Raw genomic sequence first — 23,913 nt, forward strand, 5'->3', positions numbered from 1 at the left:
GCAATAAAAGCAGGGTTGCAGGCCAGGAAATATGCCGCCACATGTACCTGCCATTGCCTGGGGCGAGTTTTCACTCTTGTGAGCGAATGAGGAGGAGATTGAAACCATTCAGCACACCATGCCTCCATTCTTTCCTCTTAAACTGTCCCCACAAACTAACCCACGGGTGCTGTAATATGAATTTGTTCCCCCCGTCTCTGCCTCTAGGTCTCTCTCATAGGTCTCTGTCTTTTCACTCTCAAGTCTTTATATTCAGTTCTGCTTTCATTTCTCTGCTTTAATCTCCCCTCAGCATCTCTCTCTCTCTCTGTCTCTCTCTCTCTCAGAGTCCCCACCTCTAAATGTGCTCCCTCATCCACTCAGGCCATTGCCAAATTGGTAATATTCCTGGCATTTATCCTGTAGAGCCAACAGGGGGCTTAGTGCCGCACTATCATGAGTAATTGAAATAATCAACTCCATTGCTAATGACTCATCTCCTTGGCACTGGATACTTGTCTCCACATCACTGGGAGTGTGGTACAGGAGGTGCCAGTGCCGGGAGACATTTCCCAGCACATTTCTCAGACAGAGAGAAAGAGAAATAGCGATCACCCATCTACTGTGAGTCAACCATTATGGAAAATATCAAGGTTTTTTCCCCGCAGGCGTTCTGGCCCTGTTGCACAACTCTCCTGCCGCTAAATGACTGAGCATGACCTGAAAGACGGGATGAGGAGAAATTGAGGTTACAACTTTGACACAGTGTGTAATAAATTCACCACTGGCGTTAAATATTTCACACCAGAGGGGTTATTTTTGTCCGATAACCCACCCCACACACACACACACACACTCACACTTTAGGTGCGGTGGCATTGCTATAGCTTGAGGACTGGCAAGTGGACTGGACTGGAGTGTGTTTGTTTTGGGAGGGCTCAATCATGCAAGTTGTTTGTACAACAGGCCTCTTCTGCACTGTGGGAAAACTCTCACATGGTCGTCTGCCTGACTGCTGACTGACTGACTGGGGAGTATAAGGATGACTGTGTCTTCACTGAGAAATGGCAGTACTAGCCCAGCCCCTTGTACTTGTCAGTGTAACAAGTCTCAACAGCTACAACAATGTACGAGGGAACGGAGTCAAGTGGAGCAGATAAAGTAACATCGCAAAAGTTGATGCTAGCTTTGTTTCCAACAGCTCCTCCTGTGATTAGGTGCTGCTGCTTGTGTTGAGGTATGCAGGGAATGGCCAAGCTGACAGCTGAGGAGGTGTGTGTGTGAGTGTGTGTGTGTGTGTGTGTGTGTGTGTGTGTGTGTGTGTCACTGTGAAGATATCTGTGTGTATTTATATGTGTGAAAGAGACGACGAGATACAGAAAGAAGGTCATGAGTAAGTGTGAAATCTGGCGCAACCTTGCACTTAAAATACATACACCCAACTACAGCACAAGATACACACCTTCAATACAATAACTCAACATGCCAGAACACCAGCTGAAAAGGAGGGGAAGAAACAAACCTCCTCTCTCAGGCTCACACACACACGTTCGACAGACTTACATGGAAACAAAGATAGCACATGTAATGGCTAACGCGTGTAGACATGACAAACATTCGAGGCACTCTGGAAACACACTCACACACACATGCAGGAAATGTTATAAAGACAGAGTGGCTGTGCACATGTCTTCACATAACTGCAGGAGGTGCAGTAAGCCCCGGCCGGCAGCCAGTGCGGAGCAGCTTATGAGGGGTGGGGGGTGGGGCTGGCTTTTCAGGTTAAGGAAGTCGTGACATGCCCCTCCAGCAGGCCCATAAATCAGCCAGCTCAACCTCACTAAGGATGGCTCTTGGGAGAGAGAGACATGGAGCACACAGCACACACATACTGGCACGAGAGCCAGCCTGTTCAGCTCACACACACACAGTCGCGTAAACGTGCACAATGGCGTGCATGCCGACAAGCACACGCACACACCCACAGCAGTGGGTGCACACTCTGTTATGTAAACAGCTGTGGCACTTTTTGCCTCGGGCCCTACACGCCACACCTCTCACTATGTGGTCGTATGTGTGTGTTTGTGTTTAAGGTGTGAATTTTGTGTAATCAAGGAATTATAATTGTATCTTCGAAATAACACATCCGGTTTCTACACAATTTAACTTTACACTCCTTTAAAAACATGTGATCTTTTACAACATGCGGTTACACAACATGCAAATCGGTCACTGTGTTCTAAGCAGAATAAAGTTCAATGAAGAGAATCACATCAGTGTCTAGAGACAGCACATGCAAACATCTGATTGGCTGTTTATGGCCAGTGGCCACAATCATATCCGCTCGCTCACCTCTACAGAAAATGCTCTTTCACTCACTATTAGATCACACTGCTTGCAGTAAAAAGATGATAAAGCTTAATAATCAACCAGGTTGTTTCACACATGACGTTGCAATGGCTCATAAAATGCAAAATGCAAGGGAGAGAGGTAAGGAGTTTGAAAAGGCTTTTCTAATTAGCATATGACACTTGACCTCATACTTGCTGTTAATGATGTCACATGCTTGTACAGAAAGTACTTACGTCACAAGCAGAATTATTGTAGACACTGAACTAACTGACCCTAAGGTTTAGAAAGAAAAGACCTTCAGTCAGTTTGCTATCCTGCACATCCAGTGTCTGATGGTTTTTACAAGGAATAATCTTCTCTCATGTAAGGTGATTTGACTCAGCAGCTGCAGATTTTGGAACTAATAAAGCAAAGATTTAATTGAGGCTCTAAACCCTCACTGCAGCTTTCTTAATAAAACTAAAACATGTCGCCTCAATTTTCTCTATAGAATTACCTTTCATGTGGTATGTAAATGAGATTGTTATGGAACAGCTTAGTCACACTATTGCTTTACAGAGCAGATCTTGTCTGATCACCACCAAATCTCTGCTAAGTGCAGTGCAAAACCACAAGTGATTACACAACACTAAAGATACTAATCTGAGGTACCCAGTTCCAAGAGTTTTTTGACATGGAAGTGCTTCTGCATGTGTCAAAAATGATATGTGATGATATATATATATATATATATATATATACAGGTGAAACTCAAAAAATTAGAATATCGTGCAAAGGTTCGTTTATTCCAGCAATTAGAATTACAAGGTGAAACTAATGTATGACATAGGTTCAAAACATGCAACTCAAGATATTTCAAGCCTTCATTTGATATAATTTTGATGATTATGGCTTACAACTTATGAAAACCTCAAATTGAAAATCTCCAAAAATTAGAATATCACATACAATTAATAGAAAGGGGATTTTAAACAGAGAAATATTGGCCCTCTGAAAGGTTTAATCTTGCATATGTACTTAGTACTTGGTTTGGGCCCCTTTTGCATGAATTACTGCCTCAATGCAGCGTGGCATGGATGCTATCAGCCTGTGGCACTGCTCAAGTGTTATGGAAGACCAGGATGCTTTGTTGTTCGGTCTCATGTCTCTCATCTTTCTCTTGGCAATGCCCCATAAATTCTCTATGGGGTTCAGGTCTGGCGAGTTTCCTGGCCAATCAAGCACCGTTATCTGATGGTTATTTAACCAGGTTTTGGTACTTTTGGCAGTGTGGGCAGGTGCCATATCCTGTTGGAAAATGAAGTCAGCATCTTCAGCTTGTCTGCTGAAGGAACCACGAAGTATTCTAAAATCTCCTGATAAACAGCTGCGTTGACTCTGGACTCAATAAAGCACAGTGGACCAACACCAGCAGATGACATGGCTCCCCAAACCAACACAGACTGAGGAAACTTCACACTGGACTTCATGCATCCTGGATTGTGTGCATCTCCATTCTTCCTCCAGACTCTGGGAACTTGGTTTCCAAATGAGATGCAAAATTTGCTCTCATCGTAAAAGAGGACTTTGGACCACTGAGCAACAGACCAGTTCTTTTTGTCTTTAGCCCTGGTAAGACGCTTCTGACGTTGTTTGTTGTTCAGGAGCGGCTTGATAAGAGGAATACGACATTTGAAGCCCATTTGCAGGATCCGTCTGTGTGTGGTGGCTCTTGATGTACTAACTCCAGCCTCGGTCCACTCCTTGTGAAGTTCCCCCACACTTTTGAATGGCCTTTTCCTGACAATCCTCTCCAGACTCCGGTCATCCCTGCGGCTTGCGCACCTTTTTCTTCCACACTTTTCCCTTCCAGCTAACTTTCTATTAATGTGCTTTGATACAGCACTTTGAGAACATCCAACTTCTTTTGCAATTACCTTTTGAGGCTTTCCCTCCTTGTGGAGGGTGTCAATGATGGTTTTCTGCACAACTGTTGGTCAGCAGTCTTCCCCATGATTGTGAATTCTACTGAACCAGACTGAGAGACCATTTAAAGACTCAGGAACCCTTCACAGGTGTTTTGGATTAATTAGCTGATGAGCATGTGACACTTTGAGCCTATAGTATTGAACCTTTTCCAAATATTCTAATTTTCTGAGATTTTGAATTTGGGGTTTTCAAAAACTGTAAGCCATGATCATCAAGATTATAACAAATAAAGCCTTGACATATCTCACTTTGCATGTACTGAGTTTATATCACATGTTAGTTTCACATTTGAAGTTGAATTGCTGACTTGAATGAACTTTTGCACAATATTCTAATTTTTTGAGTTTCACCTGTATATATATATATATATATACATACACTGAATAATAAATGACTGTGATGGATCAGGAAATCATTTTAAAAAACTTGGGAGAGCAAAAACACACTTGTTGTGTCAGCAGTTCAAAGTAAATCTTGGTTGAAAGTTGAAACCTAAAGGTTGTCTGTGAAGGCACTAAAAAAGACTGATCTATTTTCAGTCTACTTCTTAGCTTTAACTGCAAACACTTTTTAGAAGAAACTATCTTTTACACACATGCTGAATTTTACAAGTTGAGACAGTTAAAGTTCGTTTACGAGGAGGTCGACTAACCGTTTTATAGATGGCATGAATTGGGCTGGCGGTAAATTAAAAACTTGCTTTGACAGCCATAAATAGTAAAGTTTCTGATGTGTTGGCATGTTTTGGGTTTGGTGTTCATCGGCACCCATCTGTGAAAGCAAAAGCTGAGAAGAGACTGTTAGAGCTTCAGCTCTATCTACAACTGACATTGCGAGAGCTGAAGAAAACTCAAGTATTGTTAACAGAGCAGGTCGTCAGTGAGCAAAACAAAACTGTTGTCTGGAGAGTGAACGTGAAAAGAGATGAGAGGGAGGAATAGTGACAGAATGAGACAGAGAGGAAGATGCAAGCCTCTTGCTTCACAAGTGCTGAGGTCCTCTCTTGGCTACACCGCAGCAGCTCCTCTCTCTCCCCTGCTTTTGCCTACTAAATTCTGAGCATGCACTTGTGCCTGACCAGTACACTGTCAGAATGAGATATGCAGTGATTGCTCTGGAAGAATCCGGCCATTCACAGTGAGAGAGAGAGAGAGAGAGAGAGAGAGAGAGAGAGAGAGAGAGAGAGAGAGAGAGAGAGAGAGAGAGAGAGAGAGAGAGAGAGAGAGAGAGAGAGGAGAGAGAGAGAGAGAAGAGAGAGAGAGAGAGAGAGAGAGAGAGAGAGAGAGAGAGAGAGAGAGAGAGAGAGAGAGAGAGAGAGAGAGAGAGAGAGAGAGAGAGAGAGAGAGAGAGCAGCACCTGACCCTCGTTAAATCATTGAGGTACCCTTGAGCAAAGCATTTAACCCACAACTGCACAAGTGGGGCTGACCTCAGCAGCACCCAAGTGTGAATGAGTGCAAGTGTGAATTTGTAGTAAGGTATTGCTGAAAAACAGCTTCTACTACAGATACATAAAGAGAATCAATTATACAAAAACAGAAACCCAGTGTTACACAAATGCATTTAATCAAATCTTAATTATTCATCATTCAATTAGTCATCATCAATATGGCTTTGACAGTCACATAATCACCCTGTTTGCAGGTGCCACTATCACATATCAATATCCCCCCCGCTCAAAAATAGAAGTTTATGCATCCATACATTTTAAATGAAACTTATTATTAAATGCTTGTGAAACTATCCATCCATCATTAGGGAATAAATCCATGGATAATTAAAAATACTAAAAGGATGACAGCAGAGCTAAAGACATCCACTAAGAGCTCTACTTTAAAAATAACACCCTGCAAGCTCAGTCAAAACAGCAGAAAATAACAAGAACTGGTGATCAATAGATATGATGGATAAAAGTAAGGAGCCTGAAAACAACACTACCAACGGTTTCAAAGACAAGGATTACCAGAAACAAAACAAAAAAAGTCGTAGTACATCCAAATGCAGAGCTGTGTCAAGTTTAATTTTGAAAGCACAGAAAAACTTGGAAAAAGCTCAAGATTTAAGTGATACTGCAGAGGGCCTGTTCAGATTTTTTTTCCTCCACCTGAGAGAGCCGATAAATCTTCAGATTTTGTACTCAGCTTAGGCAATGACTGGGCCAGAGGTCAAACCAGTAAGACAGATGAAAACAAGAGATTGTCTAGAGGCCCATTAAAAGGAAATTGCTGAGGAGGGACAGAGACATTCATGTCCTGTCTTTGTGGGAGCAATGGGAGCAAGTGGGTGTATATGTGTTCATAATACTACAGTACATGCTGGAGGGTGAAAGGTACTGTTATATGGCAGACGTTATGACTATGTCATTATATCAAAAGTTTAAATAGTGATACTGATCTTGTAGTCATCCGAATTCCAGAAACATCCATTTGAGGTCTGACATTTGTAAACATTTTTCTGAAGCATTCTTTTCATAGGTCTGTGTAGGAGAGAAAAACAACCGCCACATGTTTTGTTTTCTCCACGTTTTTCATCATTTTCTTTTCCCTCTCTGCACATTCTTTGTTCTTTGTCATTGCTGTGCTCATTTAGCCACAGAATGAATGTGTACTCTGACAAAGCTGTGTGGAGAATGTGGTCCGGCTGAATTCTTATGGTAGCACACAGCTATTGTTGTCTCCAGAAGAAGGAAAAAAAAAAAAAAAAAAAAAAAGCCTTCCTGGAAATCCCTGCAAGTGGCAGCCTCCACGTGCACACAGTTCAGCGGAATAAACATTTAAAAAGCACCTCTCACTTTATTGGTCCTACACCTCTGAGGCGTGTTTTTTTTTTTAAATCACTTATGAGCTGGTATGATTTCTGGGGGCAAAGTCGCTGCTTTTGAAAATGTTTTGACATCTTTCATGACACACAGGTCGTTTCTGCTCTGCTGCACCTGTCATGTAAATTGACATTTGGCCTTCTGGGGCTGTTCATTAATTCCCAGCTTGGAAACATAGGGTCAAATCACGTAGCATATTAATTAACACTCCACTAAGACATACAAAGTGAAGTCATAAGAAAAGCACAAATCCCTTGCTTATCACTTAACCCCAAATTACTGGAGGGTGTGAAGGTGGATAAAAAGAGAAAACTAAGGAACCAAGGAGGGAGATTGAAAGCGTTGATCTACCTGCCATCATCTTCTGGGCTTCATATGGCTCCATGTAACCATCATTCTCAGTTGTCACTTTTTCCGTGGTGGTCTGTGTGCCGCCAGCCTGCTCAGCGTCGAAAGGGTCCGCATAGTCTTCGAGGATAATGAGCTGCAGGAGGGAAAAAAAACAGAGGGAAGGTGAGATGTTGGGGGTGGGGAAAAAAAAAGTGAAACTCATTTTGCTGCTCTATTGAACACTACAACATGGGTAGGTGTCAGGAGAGTTGTGTGACAGATACTGCTGTGGCCTAGGAAAGGGCAAATTGATATCCATGAGGACAGGCCAGGAGATAAAGGGAGAAATACATAAATAACGCCCCTCCTCAGTATGCCTCAGCACACCACCACAAAGCCTCAGCTTTTAGCCTTACAGCACGCTCTCTGCTACTGCTGGTCTGCCTAATTATATGATAGCCCAGTGACAGGCCTACATTTCAAAAGTAGAGGAAAGAGGACCAAAAACTGCTCAACTTTCTTAAGAGAAACAATTTGGCAGATTTATGCCAAGCTGGCAGTGAGCCACGGCTAATTGCAGTCTTGCTCTTTTGCTGAGCATTTGGTGCAGTGGATGGCAATTAGGTGGATGTCCTGAGACCCAGAAATACAGCTAAAACCTTCAGGGAGAGGAGCAGCAGTCGGCATCTATCGTGCCTTTGGGGGATGTTTGTTTCCTTGAAATGTTTGCTTCATCTACCAAGATGCTGCTTCAAAAGTAAAGATCTTCCCTTTGAAAGGAAATAAACTCCCATCTGAGCCATCTGTCCACTTGGACATTGGATCTAATGAGGGGGTGTGAGTGCAGAGGTTTGGGCCAGCTGTTAGAAAATTGACTTTTTCCTCTGTTGAGGCTCCTGACAGTCTGGTCCTGCCAATTGGTTGGCAGAGGAGAATGGCACCGCATGTTCTCTAACTTGGAAACATCTTAGCGAAGAGTTTTCTAAGGTTAAAACCAGCGCACAAACAAGGAAACGCTTATGCAAACACCTAAGTGAGTATGTAAATATATGACTGGCACTACACCCTATGAGTCATGTGTAACAGGAAGGGATTTGGTCTCATTATAAACAAGCTCATCACTCATCTGGTGGATGGGGCCAGGCGGGGCAGACTGGAGGTGGACTGAGAATCATGCCCGCCGTGCTGTGCCTCCACCTAGCCACCTTTCCTGAGAACAACCACTCACCAGATTTGCCACAGAGAGCACACTTCCCAGAGGCAAACTCCATATGCAGGCCACCCATGAGAGTGCCACACACACACACACACACACCTGCCAAACCTCAGGGAAGTAAGCAGAATGTATATACCTTTCCAACTGTGGGATTTCTCTTCATCTGGGAAACCACTGACATTTTTACAGTACCGATCAAGGTCACGTGTCATCTGCACAGTGATAAATGTTTAAAAAAAAAAAAAATGTTTTGAAAAGTTTCCAAGTGTTAAATGCTAGAAAGTTCACCAGGGATAATTTGTAAGCTGCTTAGTGACAGAGAAAAGCTGGCAGGTATATTCCTGCACAGATCATCTGCACTATACATGGATTAGGCAATAATAGCAATGGAAGTACCACGGATGTGTTTCATAGCAGCTACTGTGTGTTAAATCCACCCTCTTCAATATTCCCTCTCCGTCCATTTTGGGGAAAATAACAAGGACTTTTTTTTCTGCCACAGCATAATTATGGGTTCCTCAAATGTTTTGCCTCTGTGAATTCAAGCAGGGGGGAAATCCAATACAAACATTGTCCTGGTTTGTTTTTGTGCCACAAAAAAATATACATATTTCACTCAGACGTTTAATTAGAATTCAGCCAATCTGATAAGCAACATTGTTGCGGCCCCAGAGACCCCAAAACTCTCTGCAATATTATGCATCACAGCCACAGCATCATTACCATCTCACACCTTGTTGCATGGAAACGCAGCCATCGGTAATCATAGCGTTATGTGCCAAACCCACCTCAGATAGAGTAACTGCAAACACAGCCCAGACCTAAGAATAAGTAACCCTCACTAACAAAACATATGAATCACCTAAATGGGAGGGATGAAGGCCACTGCCCATCTGCCTGTGGTCCGCATACTGTAGCAGAGTGTCCCGAGGTTTGAGACCAAAGCCCACAAATGTGATAAAACACTTCAGCTGCTACATCTTACATTCTCTTCAGCAGTGCCCATAGTGAGGTTTTAGCAGAACTCACACCTTAAACTGCTCCCACCTCACCACTTCATGCACCTTCATCATTAGCCAAAGGATGTTTGGGCATGTTTCAGGAAATAATGGCAATCACTTATTGAGTTATGTGAGGACTGGAGCCACTCCAAATACATGACATCATCTTTTGCCTTTCCTGTTGATATAATGCAGGACAAATAAAGGGCAGGGTGTGTGATGAAAACGTCTGATAGTATTAGACAGAATGATGTCTTGGAATTAAATGCAATCATTAAAACTAAAGCTTGGATTTAAGACTCAAACACAATACTCCACTTGTCTCACAAAGGTAAACAAGGAAAAACACTCCACTTGGAAGCTTGTCGCTCTAATATATGTGTTTTACCCTCCCAAACAATCAAAATCAGGCTCAACAAAAATCTAATAGGCATGTCGGTACACTGAAAGCAAAACAGGAATCTGCAATCAGCCAGATGGTTCTTGGTTTTTCTACCCTCCTTAAAATACTTTCTGCAGTCTGAGCAAGCGTCTTAACAAATCGTTTCATTTTTTTGACTAAAATATTCTGCGTTAAAGAGGTATTGCAAAACAAGGGAAAGTAACTACATCCAATACTTCTCAATTAAAATTCTGTTGTTCTGGTTTAAACATCCACAGCTGCTAACACTGTGCACAGCTAAACTATGGACCCTGTGTCCACAAATAAGGATCACAGGGGCTTGTCATCAAACAGCTTAAGCTGCAAAAAAAAGATTTACATTAAACAAGCATGTGTATATTTAGCTGTGAGTTCAGCAGTAAAAACTCCTTTCAGCACCTGGCTCATGTTCTTATTCCAGTCAGCAGGGACACTCAACTTTTCTTTTCCCATCAAAAAGCAAATTCAAGCTTTTTGTTTCATTTTTATCCAGCCTCTCTGTTGCTGGATAAAAATGAAACAAAAAGAAGTTGGTTGTGTTAGAATCAAGCTGCCTCTTGCTATTTCACTTTCATTTCTAACTATTTGGCAAATTTTAAAATCTTTTTATTCAGGGGGATTTTTTGAGCAACTATCAGCTCCGTCTGCTGTAACATTCATACCTTTACAAGCCAGTAACGTGTACATCTACAGCACTGTGTTGTCATCCATTAGCAAGCAAAAGACCCTTCCAGGGCATCAGGGGATTTGAACCATCAACTATTTAGATCAACAGACCGCCTCTATGAGGCGCCATCACCCGGCCCCTGCAGCCTAGTTCATGTTTGGGTGGAGGATGTGGTTAATATTTCCAAATTGTTCCAATGTGTCCTTCCTGTCCCTCTGCACTAATGACTACTTGACAACAGGAGGAGCATGGGGTTGTGAGGAGGGGGTGCTTGCGAGCTTGAGAGAGGTGGCGTCGCCTAGGGACACACCATCTGCCTTGTGGCATGCCAGGGTGTGTCAGGACTGCAGCCAAGCCACACTTGTCATGAAAGTAAAATTTCCCCCTCAGCACAAGATTGCAGTTCCCCCAATATATCAGGTCTTTGCTAAGCTGTAATGTAAGCCTATATAAATCTCACAAAGCCACCTCACAGGCTTAGGCCATGTCCCTGTAGTAGTTTGGTCCTTTACTGGTCTGCAGCATGGAGAGAGAGTGAGAGAGAACTCACTCAATTACTTTCATTCCACAGCTCAGATCCCAGGTTGGCAATGTCTTACACCTGCCAAAGCTCTGGCAGCTTGCAACAGAGAGAGCAACAGACTTCTTGAAATGCACTGCGGCTCTCAGGTGTTGAGGCTGACTTCAAATCAGTGGGAACGGAGGGAGAACATTAGGGAAGGAGGGAGACTATAACAGGCACCTGCCACTTTGGCTCATTGTTCGACAATGCTAGAGCTTCTAGGATTACAATTTGATTGGGCCTCGGTCTTCCATTAGAAGTGAGAAAATGCGGGCCACAATTCTCCTTTTGCACTCTTAATGGAGGGAGAATGAGTTTGGCCAGCCTATTAGATCATCAAGAGCTAAATAATAAAAATTTCCGAAAACGCTTTAGTTGAAACTTGATAACTTGGACGGAAATTTGGTTATAACAATTAGAAAATAGGCTGCTTCATTTCTCTTTGTCTGCATTTTGAGCAAGCTACATGTCCAGTGTTCCATTTTACCACACGACAACCAGATAAACACTTTCAGACAGATGCATAGGTGAAAATATAGACTAGTTTTAGTCCTGCTGAATGAGTGCAGACAGGGATACGATATTATTGTCATGACTGGTGAGGGAAGGATTGAATGCATCAGGGGCTAGTCAAGGTTGAACCCCATCTGAGACTGCCAGAAAAGTCAGCAGGCTGTACAATGAGAGTCGAGGAAAAAAAAAAAGTAGAGGACTGACATGTGTGATTTATGTCTCACGGCACAAGGGATTTCAACCACTGATAACCTAATACAACTCAGTGCTTAGCAGCTCAATTGCATCTAGGCCTTTACAAAAGGCTTTCTTTGCTGCTATTTCTCTTTTGTTCTTCAGTGCAACAAAAAAAGTAAACACGCCACTATTGTCAGGACAGAAAGCCATTTTAAAGACAAGAGCAAGGGAGGGGAAAGTCCTCATGGATGGAAAAATGTCCAAAAATGTTCATAAGCAAAACTCAACAAGCTGTAGCTGCTTGAAGTGCCTCTGCTGATACCTGCTCCACCTAATCTTTGTCTATAAACACAGGATGAATGCTTTGTGTGCACTGTGCAGTCATCTGAAGATAACTTGGCCACAATATTCCAGAGAGAACATACTGGCAGGAAACACGCCCTCGAGGCAATTTATTTGAGCAAGAATGATCACAGCTTCTCTGTTGACATAATGCAGTTACTATCAATAAGATACTTTCATGTTTCTAAGAAGCGAGTGCAAATCTGGTTACAATTCATTGAAGGCCCCTTGTGAAGACGTAGCCGAACTGGGTTCTGTATCTCCAGAAACAGATTAGGCAGATGGAAAACTGGTTTTGCTTGTAAAAGAGAAAACAGTGCAGGAGTACATTTCCCACCCCACAGAGCTGATATTAATGAAACTTTATTGAAATGTTCCCTCAGAAACATGGGTGCTGCAGGAGCATTCTGCCTCTCAGGGAGCTTTGAAGAGTGATATGCCTCCTCTAAAGGCCTGCTCAGGAGTCTGCAGAGGAAGCCAATCAAATTATTATATTTGCTATCAAGAGGTCTTTTCCACAATCAGTCCAAGGCTGCTGTAGTCCATGCACAGATGAAGAGCACTTCATTTGAGATAAACAAAAAATTCTGTTTATTTCCAGGTATATTCATTTACTTTGCTTTTAATCTAATTGGACAATCATTCAAGTGCAGCTATTCAGTGTTCGTAGGCACACTACTCATGCTTGTGAATCAACAAAAACAAATTGTGAAAAACAGGCATAGGCTTATGAAAAGCCTGTTCTACATTGTTTCTCACTACTCAGCCTCAAAGTGCATTTTCTCAATCATAAGAGCTACCATTAGCAAGTTCAGGATTATTATGGTCTATGTGCAATGTATACTTGACTGTGCATGTTTTAAGGATTAGATTCAGCATCCCCCTTTGCACATCGCTGTGTTCAGCCATCAGTATCACATGTGTCTCCCTTGGAGACATCTGTGCTGTTCAAAGAACAGCTTCACTTCTGGCTGCCGACTTATTTATTACGCACACCGCCTTTAAGATGCAGACCACATTAAATGTTGGTTCTTCAGATCTCTGCACTCTTGGCCATGTGGGGCAGCTTTCGCACGGCAGCCGGGCTGAAGCCGGTTCTTTTGGCACAAGGGGTTTAGCCTGTTGTTGATCGTGGTTTGCATGGGAATGCTTCCAGATGCAGCAGCAGCAACACTGATACTATGCACCACACTTCAGTGGGAAAAGCATCAGCAATGCAAAAAGGAAAGGGGTGTAAAACACATTATGTACACCTAGATAGACTCTGCATGTATGGGACGCACGAGAAAAGGTTTAAACTCAGTCTCAATCAATGCTGAAGTAATATGTCTAGTGTTAATTATCAGTGCTCATTCAAATTAGACATTAAGTTTGTAAAAGTCTGAGCTCCCAGGCAATCACAGAGAGCTTCTACAAACTTTGAGTTTAAAAAGTTATAAATAGGATAATCGTCTATCATTTTCTGCGATGGCAGTCGACTTTCTTACTATAAAGCTTCCTCTCTCACATCTCTAACGTCTAATCTCTGCCTTTTACAATAACCAGGGGGGTCTTCATATCAGTGCAAATATACACCTGCTCTGACTAAACTATAGCTGGTGATACAATTGATTAAATCATCAGTTAGACAGCGTCATATTAATACAGGACACCATATGCAGCTTTATATACAATTTAAATCACATTTTCTATGACTATCTCTTTAGCTACTAAAAGCTGAGCAGCACTCTGTCCAGAGACAGCTGGACTCACCAACATACCAACATGCTTTTTAACAGAATCCCATCACATAATTTTTTTTGCTCATACACACATTAAGCAAAAGTTAGTTTTGAGCAATAACTAAGTCAGCGTCTGAAACAAATAATTGTGTTGAACACTTCATTTTCACTTTGTGACAGAATTTGTTATTATAAAAATTTACCTAACAGGCCCTAAACAAGGCAAACATTTTGTGTCTTTTCAAAGTTCAAAAAGGTCACAAGTATGGCCATGAGCTGATAATGATCTACATACTACCTCTGTACCATCAATATGCTGTCAGGCTATAAAGTAAGATATGCGTAAACTATAGTGTGTCACTGAAAAACCTCATACAAACAGGCTACACTGCAATTTGAATTCTATTAAAAAAAATCACCTAATGTGTAATTCTCTGACTTTCACTATTCCAAGCAGCTAAATTTGTAACCCCACTTTTCAAAACTCTTTCTCTCGCTGTCTCTGTCTACTGATGAATGAATGCATCTTTCTTGAACAAAAAAAAGCACCCCAACTTGTCCCTAAGGACCTCCTTCATTGAAACACACTCCACACAGCCACTTAAGACCTCCAATGGAGAAGAGAGAGGAGGCTGCGGGTTGCACCCTATGAAGGTGCTCTTAATATGCGACAGATATTCGAGATTAAGTACTTGACGACACGCTTGACAAAATCCAATTTCCTACCTCTTCCCCCATCCTTGTGTGTCCCTGAGTTATTGGCAGTGTTTCTGCTACATACAGCTAGTGGTGCGGCACAAGACTCGAGAATAATTCAGGTGCTACAATGGAATGTTAGAATTTTATAAAATGGGATAATCCCGTGCCCGTGTGAATGAGCAATTTGTCCCCAACATGGCCATAGCAGTTTCCATCATCACTACAGTTACAATTATAATGATTCATTTTTAATTTGAGAATGAGGTGTATTTGGCTGAATTTAAGTTGTCTGCCTACCAAACCGACAAGTGACGAATACATATGCAGTTCTCCCACAATGCACAGGGAAAGACACTATTGTTTATCATGGCTTCTATAAGATGAAAACTGACACAATTAGGAAAGTAGGGCTTCATGAAAGAGCATGGGTAGATCCACTGGGATGAAGGCTTTGATTTTGGGAAAGTGATTTATAGAGCAGAGAAAAAAACAAGCCGCAGTCTGGCCGTAAACAAAGCTAGAAATTTTGATGGGAAAGTGCCGTGATTGAGCCTGGAAGCTCCGTGGCCTCAGATAGCCTCTGTGTGCTGAGGATGCACTGAGGCCCCTGCACATCTCCTACACTGACAATAGGGCGAGCTCGCAGGGTGGAGTCCCATCGCACTGCCTTTGCTACGTGGCTTCCCACCTCTCTGAGCAGGAGAGCAAAAGGCGAGGGAGGCTATATTCAGAGGAGTGAGTGACAATCACGAGCGTGCCGCCACAAAGAGCCCTCAGCTGAGCACGCAAACAGCTATGTGCCGTCACCATTTGTCACTATTTCCGACATCTCGATTGCTCAAGTCGTAGCAGCCGAGAACATTAACCCTGGTTATATTTTAGCAAGTGAGCAGCAGCAGCCAGAAAATCCAGCCTACACAGACGGGCAAGCGCAGACTTGTCAAGTTAAAAAGGGAATGTCACCAAGTTGTAAACACTTCCTGTCAGGAAGGGAGCACTTCCTTAATCCTGGAGCAACCAAGCCATTCCTTATTTTCCACCAAACAACTGCAGATAGTGGCTCTCTTTCTCTCCCCCTGTTCCTATCACAGGAACAGCTAATTTTAACTATTAAAAAAACTAAAGCCGTAAAATGTGACACACAGATCTGAGAAACATTACAAGAGAGTCACAATTGAGCAGACTAATTTCTCACTCAGAGAATGCATGAAATGAAAGTCTGGAATCCCATTAAGAAGAAAGAAAGAAATGGAAGTGTTGAGCTTCCTGGTGGGCACTCAGAACAGAGGGCAGCTCTGTTTGCAGGACAGAAATCTGGCTGCCTCCTGCAGTGTGACACAAAAACAACAGCCTGCATTCACACACAGGTGATACAGAGGCAAATCTGCTCTCTATGACCTCTACCGTATACTGTATTTTGATGCAAAAATAACATTTTGGTTTAATCTGGAGTTTGCATAGTGCAAAAAAAGCCAATGATTCATGTAAATTCTCCTTTTGTGCCTCAGATGGCATGCAAGCTTAAGGCTCAATTTGTTTCCTTTTAATCGGTGTGTGACGATCTGCCTGCCCAACAGGACTCCCTCCGTCTAGATTCAGCTACACACACTGTCATTAAACAAAACAGAGCCATGTGTCTACAACTCCCCAGTGGCCGGAGCTGCAGCACTAGTCTGCAGGCTAATTGTAACCTGGTGGAATCATGTGACTGATGTTCCGGTGCAAAGCTAGAAAAAGCAAATCGAGCAACAAACACAACAGACTCCATCGGGACTCTTTAAACTGGAAAGAAGGCTCCCAGATGGAGTGGAAGAAGAAAATAAGCAAACAATGGCTAAAGGCCATCATTTCGAAGACCTATAACTTTCAGGCACATGTGGTGGGATGGGTGTATATAAAACCTAACCATGACTAGTTATTACACTCAATGATGCTGGATTACAGTGCCATGATGTAAATGTAACAGGATTTGTGGATTTACCCAAATGATATCTTGATGAAAAGCCGAACAGTTCGGTACTCAATTGAATAACCATTACATTATGGCTTCCAGCGTATCCTCCGCTACAGGATGACTTCATCCTGTTTCAGGAGGAGGCGGGGCTTCAACATGCACACTGTTAGGCTGTGGACCAAAGAGCACTGTGCTCCTTCCTTCCTTTCAAAGTGCCCTTCCAGGATTCTTGTTCAGGTCACAGGAATGCATTGTGACGCTCTTTTCTCAATGGCAGTAGAGCATAAGAAAAACAAAACAGTGGGTATCAAATGTGTGAGGCATGAAAAGAATAATTTGTTGTGCTCTGAGAAGCAGGTAATTGAAACTGAATATCTTGTAGTCTTGCTTTAGCCAGGGTGACTTTGAGAAAATGCTTTAGATGCTTAAAATAGTTCAGGAAATGCATGGCATTCTTTGACACCTAAGTGTTAAACATGGAAACAGACATCTCACAAGCTTTTTATACCAACAATATCACAGACTACAGACAGTCTACTGTTATGAGTCAGAGTAGCCATAGCAGCTCACTGTAAGTTACTTACACAATTTATCATAATTATCAAAATAATTATCTGCTTACTTCAGACGTGAGTCACAATCTGTCCAACACTGATGGTAAGAAATTTGTCACAACTGAGCATGATTAAGAAAAACAACAGCTGCAAAATCCATGCACAACACAGCTTTCACACCAATCTGTTAATTATTTCAATCTGGGTACCACATTGTCACAGAGGTGAGAAATTACTTTAATACATCACATCCTTATTTGTACAGCTATATACTTTCCCATTATGTATTTTTTTTGCTGAAATTATTTAAACATTCTCAGCGTCAAAGCACAAATAAAGAAGTTTGTGGAAGTTTTAGAGCAACAAGGACACATCCTGTACAAATCTGGCATACAGTTGGGCCTGCTATCAATCTCACCAGCCTCCATCTGATACAGAAAGGTAAAGAATTGCACTTAAATAGGGATGCTGTGACAAAATATGATGGGCTCTGATGTTTTCATTCATTTTCTGGCTCCCTGAAGGAAACCACTTTCACAGACCCAGGTGATATTGACGACGGTGCTTGACATTTCTCCTATCACCGGCAGATATGAGAGCATGAAAGGCCAGTGGGATGCATTTATAAAAATGCACTGATGTCTGGAGTGCCAGGGTGAAAGGCCATGAGAAGATATTCACATTGTGGGGAAATGAAGCCGAGCCAACTTCAGCCATGCAATACAGGCACTATAATCTGCCGGCCAGTCAAACAGGGCTCATGTACCCATGCTGGAGAACTGTAGCATGGATGGTCACATACTGCAGCACACCATCTCAAATTCATTCTGATCATTACACATTACATTCAATCTGATCCAAATGGATTCAAAGGTATGCATAAGACAAAAGAGAACATCTATTCTACGGTAGCCTGTTATGTAAGATCACTGCCTTTGTATTAACTAGTATTCACTGAATTTGACATATTTTTAAACTATGAAATACAGTGTCTAATCTTTACCCCCAAAACAGGTGACTTCACACTAATATTCTGCATAATTTGTTTGAGCTGAAATCATGAACATGTGAAGGTTATTTTTAATGTAATCTGCATGTTGGAGTTCGGTAAAACAGTAAAGACAGCACATCCACCATGGCTGGAGATGCTCTCTGCATCCTGTTACTGAGAAATGTTGATCAGATTAAATGGGTCACACCTGTGCTGTCTAATGTCTTTACATCAGTAATATTGTAGTTGCATTCCTATTAAGTTCACAATTGCTTTGATTTTCACAGCATACCAAGAACGAGATGAAAATATTTCACAAATCTGACATTGGACATCTTTGCTTTAGCCTGCATGTGTGGAAAAATGACAGATTACAGCTTCCTCAAGACAACTTTCTTTCCGTTCTTACATGTAGGATGGTGAAAAAATTCAAAATGGCAGAAAATATCTTCAAGCGGAAAAGGGAAGGACATATTTTGATAGATTTTTCTTGAACTAAAGAATGCAGGAGAAGGGGATGTTGCTTCATGCCTCATGGCCGAAAATAGAAAGTGCTTTATAACGGCCCTATGGGGGCACTATCCTCACCAAGATTTGATAAATTTTTCCTTGACCTATGGACTAACTTTCTACCAAATATCACTGAGATCTGTTGAGTGATTTTTAAGATACTGACAAACAAACACATACACATAAAGGATCAAAAACGTGACCTTCTTGGCCGAGACAAATATGGTTTCCACCACCAGCATAATAAATTGAATTACTGAACTACATTTTGTAAAAAAAAAAAAAAATAAATAAATAAAATGCATGGAAGGGATGTAGGAAAATAAGCACAGAGGCAATCTGTCGATCCAGATGCCTCTGTTGGCTGCACAGCAACTGTCTGGGCCTCTGATGCAACTGCATGCCTCTATAGATAGGTATGTGAGCTGGCTCGTAGGATCAAGGAGTCAAAGGGACCCCGAGCCCTGGAGGGAGCTGAAGTTAGATTGGAAGAGCAGTCTCCCAGGTGCACGGACAGATACTGATGATGACGGGCTGCACTTCACAAGGATACCGCAGTCTGTCAGCTCCGCGCCACTGCTTTTGTTTACACATTTCCAAGTGGAGCCCGTCATCACTTTCGGTTGTCCTTGAGGGAAGTTAGGTTAGTGCTGAGTAGAGCGATGAGCTGGGAGATGAGGCCTTTAATTAGCTCCAAGGCAGGATGATAATTGATCATCTCACTCAACTCATTCTACCATGAAGGGCTTGGCATCATTGAAAACAAAAACACATCAAAATGCCTCCAAAACTCAAAACTACAAGTTATGTGCATAAGATAAAGCTCCATACGAAGATGAGATGAAATAGGACACCTATGAAAATGCAGCAGATGTATTATAATTTGCAGAACAGATATACAGTATATCATTGCATATCAAAACTTTCTTTATCTTGCTTTTTCCCCCATGGAAGCCTGGTGAATAGAAATGGACTTGGGGAAATTCACTTGATGCTGCTATTGGCATTTCAGGCCTGGGCTAAGCAGTTATATAATTAGCATTCATGAGTCAAGTAATTAAAACATCAATGTAACCGAGCAATGTTGTTAAGACACATAGCTCTTTACTCAGGCTCTAGCAGTCAGCGTTTTAGTCTGTACGGGTAGAACAACAAGTAGAATACAACACAGTTTCTGGAAAAGCTACTGTCTCCTTTTACAAACACATTAATATGCATGTATGTGCTTAGGTTAGAAATAACTATCCAGACGTCTCTCTTGGTTTGCAAAAAAAAAAACTGCCTGAGAAAAGTAACGATATAACAGTTCATTAAACAAGAACACCTGCTGTCCACAAATTTTTGACCATTCAACACCAGCCTGAAGACAGAGTGTATTAAACAAACTGAAAACGGTTCATCCTCGCATTGCCAGAGAGTGTTGAAAGTTTCTCTATATGTGGACAATCCTGCATTAGTAGAATTTTCAATCCTCACCTGGAGAGTCGGTCTAACAAGGATTTACAAACAATTATCATGGCCAGCCACAGTTGAATTAGAAAATCCTCAGCTTCAGGTCAAACTGTAATCCTTACAAAAGTTTGAACAAAAACCCTTGCAACACTTTGAAGCAACAGCAGTGTCGTTACTAAGCAGTACGGTGACTTTTTGGAAAGGTTTTTAAGTGCAAGTGATTCATCCACTATTTTAGAAATGATAATGAGGTACACTTGTGTACATGCTCTCGTTTTTTTGACATTTGAGAGATACTTAACCTTGAAACTAAATAAATGTGACAACAAAGACTGAAACACATCGTGTTTTTTGAGCTGTATTACTGCTGCAAACTTTCCTTCCCTCCTGAGGGTGTCAGGTGACTGACAGTAAGCCATGCAGTTAAGGCGCTCAACTCAGCACAAAGTAAAAAGCCAAAATGGAGACTTTTTTATTTTTTGGACGCAGCCAAATTAAGGCTTCGTGATTATCATGATTGATTATGCAGCACTGATCATTTTCAAGTCAGTTGGAGCTTCACTAATGCACTACAAGACAGATAGAAACTAATTCTAAAGGTGGCAAAACAGTGCCAGATATCTCCAGTTACAAAAAAAAAAAAAAAAAAAAAAAAAACAGCATCTTCACCACACTTCCCCCTCCACTACTACACCCATTTTATTTAACCTTCAGCACTTGACAAAAAACCCTTAAACCCTTCCCTCAGCATATTGCTTAAGCCCACCAGCTGTCAGTACTGATTTAGCTCATCTATATCATCATTCACACAGCTAGGTGTGAGGTATTTAAACCATACTATACAATCATCTTTGTGTATGTTAGAGGCATATGGAGAAGGGGGGGCAAAGGCAACTGTACTATTGACTGAAGGAGATCCAAATAAGCGTTAATTAACAAGAGACAACTATAATCTGTTTAATCAGCTTGAACAGCTGCAGTGGCTGGGTGAAAATTGTAAATTCTGGTTTCCTGCTTGTTTTGCTGATAAACGATAATGTTATGTATGAATATTAAACCTGCAAAACCAAGTTGACAAAGGCTGCTGAAAACCATGGCTGACAGTTTGGGAAAACAAAAATCAGCACAGAAGATAGTTTTATGAGCTTCACTTGGTTGTCATATGGGAAATATAGATGACAGCAACAGTTGTGTTTTGTGTGATCAAAACTGGGGCGAACAGAAAAAGAAAAAAAAAAAAAAAAAAGCACAGTCTTCCTTCACACAGCACTCTTGTGAAAGGTTGCAGATGCTGTGGAATACAAATGAAAGTGTTGAGCTAAAACCAACTGTGAGCTCGCCACATGTCACAAGACAGGTGCGAAAGCAAACACAAGAGGAGGAGGAGGAGGAGGAGGAAGTAACATGAAGGTGAAAATCAAGATGACCACAAAAATTTTTGGAGCACAGTTGTGATTGAAGGCATGATCTGAGGAGGAAACAGTGGTGCACAGTGTGTATTTTCACATAGCCGTGTTTTCCCCTCTGTACATCAGCTATACAGACACTGAAACATTCCTCAGCGGGATCGCACTCATCATACAGTATGTCCTTAACCTCACTGACACTGAGCGTCTCAAGTTTCGCCAAATGAACCCGCTGTGTGTGAATTCCTGGGAAGCCTGACATGGCAGCATGCTCCATGCACAGCCTGCATGCATTCTGCTTGGATGTCTCCACAGCCACTTTGTGCTGATGAGTGTGCAACCAGCTCCATACAGGGACCACAATTTAAGATGTTAAAAAAACAACAAAGGCACAAGGCTTGTGCTGTTATATTCAGAGAGCAGTGCCAAGAGAGGCTCAAATTAGAGCCATATATCCATAAACTCATCACAAGTGATCCCCTGCAGGCAACAGGCATCACTGCAAAAAGAACATTCACTAAATTGATCTGTCTAGTTAAATAAGATTAGATTAAAGTTAAATTAGAGACACAGTGAATAAGTCTAGATCACATTGTTGGTTGGGAGTAAGCTGCAGCTTCAGAAACACACACACACACACACACACACACACACACACACACTTCACCCAGTGGAGCAGAGTTTGCCTGTACTTTAAGTGTCAAAGTGGACAAAAAGACGCACAGTTTTTAGTATTAAAAGGCATATCTGCTGAGATAGTGGTCTGTGTGTCAACACAGGACATAGACTGTTCCCTCCACAGCACTCCTTGTAGTGCATGTTAGTTGTCTGACAGAGGTGGATGTCGCAACTCGCGCGGACAGCCGTTGTGCGGCAGTGATAACAAGTTCTGCCGGTTGTAACGATTCATTCCTTTCATGAGTAGGTCAAGTGCTTCATAAACAAACCACGCTTACTCGATGGGAAAAAATGAGCACCGGATTTATGAGAAAGAACTGTATTTCTGTGATTTATTACCTTTGAGAGAAATAAGACTCAAAGGGAAATGATTAGTAGGATTAATTAGGCTAACGAGAACAAACGCTTTTTGTTTCTGCTGGGTTGTAATTAAGAAATTCTGCCTATGGGCAAGTTAAGAAGCTAGCAAGTTGTTGCTCTATGCTTAACTACAGGCTAATGTTTGGACTAACTTCACCCACCTTCTCCTTGTTGTCGTGGTCCGAGGGAGGTGAAGTAGGAGATTTAACACTCCCTACAGCAACAGCCTGGTTGACTGTGACACCACCGCCCGGAGCTGGGCTGCTCTTTTCGATTGTTTCCACCTTGATAAGTCGGTGCTTTGGTGACACGTACTTGATATCCGGCGACCCAACAGTGTTCAAGCTCGGGCCAAATGAAATATTTCCACCTGGAGTGTACGGGTCCTCGAAGTCCAGCTCCTTTTGAAGTTTGTAAGCAGCGAGGATGTCCGGCTGAGCTGGGCTGGGGAAGGTGGCGCCGGAGCTTGTTTGTTGGTAGCCAGGCGTACCGGGCACACCGGTGGGACAGTGTCTGTAGTCCGGTTTCGGAGGCGCCGGAGGGGGTGCTTTGGTAGTTTTGAATCCTAGGTGCTCCTTGAACCACTTGGCCATGCTGCCAGTGCATCGCTCACAAGTCAATGAATGTAGTTTAGTTCCACCTTTTCTGCCAGCGGAGCCCAAGACTGTTCGTCAAAGTGGGATCCTCGGGTCACCCGTGGCCGGCAGACCCGGGTTCGGAGCGTGTCGCCAGTCTCGTGCGACTCTGTTGGTCCGGAGAGAAGCGCGCAAGCCGGCGAGAGAGCAGCCACAGGCACTTTCTGATCTGCCCTGCCGCAACTCTGTCACTCTCTCGCATACACACACAGACACACACACACACACTCACACACGCTTTTGTCGCTATGACTGCTCGGCTTCTCTCCACGTCAGGTTTCCAGACTACGCAACATGGGAGCGCTTGTGCAAGAGTAACACACGCCCCCCACCCCGCTCCAAATACAACCTGCCCTCCCTACCTGAAAACATTCACTGCCACCTACCGGACTCCTGAAACTCCGCGGACTGTTCACTGCTGTAAATACAAGTCACCGCTGCATGTCGGCGACCCACCCCCCATCAGATGACTGTCTGATTACGGGAATCCAATATGAAGATGATGGTTTGAGATGATGATTGAGATCCATTGTTGGTCCCACTTAGTGAACCGGTGCAATACGGTAATTTAATTTGAATACTTAATCTTCATGTAGCCTATAGCTACC

The 23,913-nt window shown here is 42.4% G+C and overlaps 1 protein-coding gene across 4 annotated transcripts in view; it reads right to left on the minus strand.

Moving 5' to 3' along the window:
• Positions 1 to 23,711, minus strand: part of LOC130183603 (SH2 domain-containing adapter protein F-like) — a 97,142-nt gene extending 73,431 nt beyond the window's left edge. The window contains exons 1-2 of one of the 4 annotated variants that reach the window (XM_056399360.1): positions 22,832 to 23,711; positions 7,468 to 7,600 (exon numbers count right to left, since the gene is read on the minus strand). In XM_056399360.1, the coding sequence (XP_056255335.1) occupies positions 7,468 to 7,600; positions 22,832 to 23,263 (565 nt within the window). In that variant the 5' untranslated portion in view covers positions 23,264 to 23,711. The remainder of the gene's footprint in view (positions 1 to 7,467; positions 7,601 to 22,831) is intronic. The other 3 variants (XM_056399299.1, XM_056399449.1, XM_056399222.1) reach the window with 3 other exon arrangements.
• Between the last annotated feature and the right edge of the window lie 202 nt (positions 23,712 to 23,913).

The sequence above is a fragment of the Seriola aureovittata genome, chromosome 1 (assembly GCF_021018895.1).
Source record: "Seriola aureovittata isolate HTS-2021-v1 ecotype China chromosome 1, ASM2101889v1, whole genome shotgun sequence".
Classification (NCBI taxonomy): Eukaryota; Metazoa; Chordata; class Actinopteri; order Carangiformes; family Carangidae; genus Seriola; species Seriola aureovittata.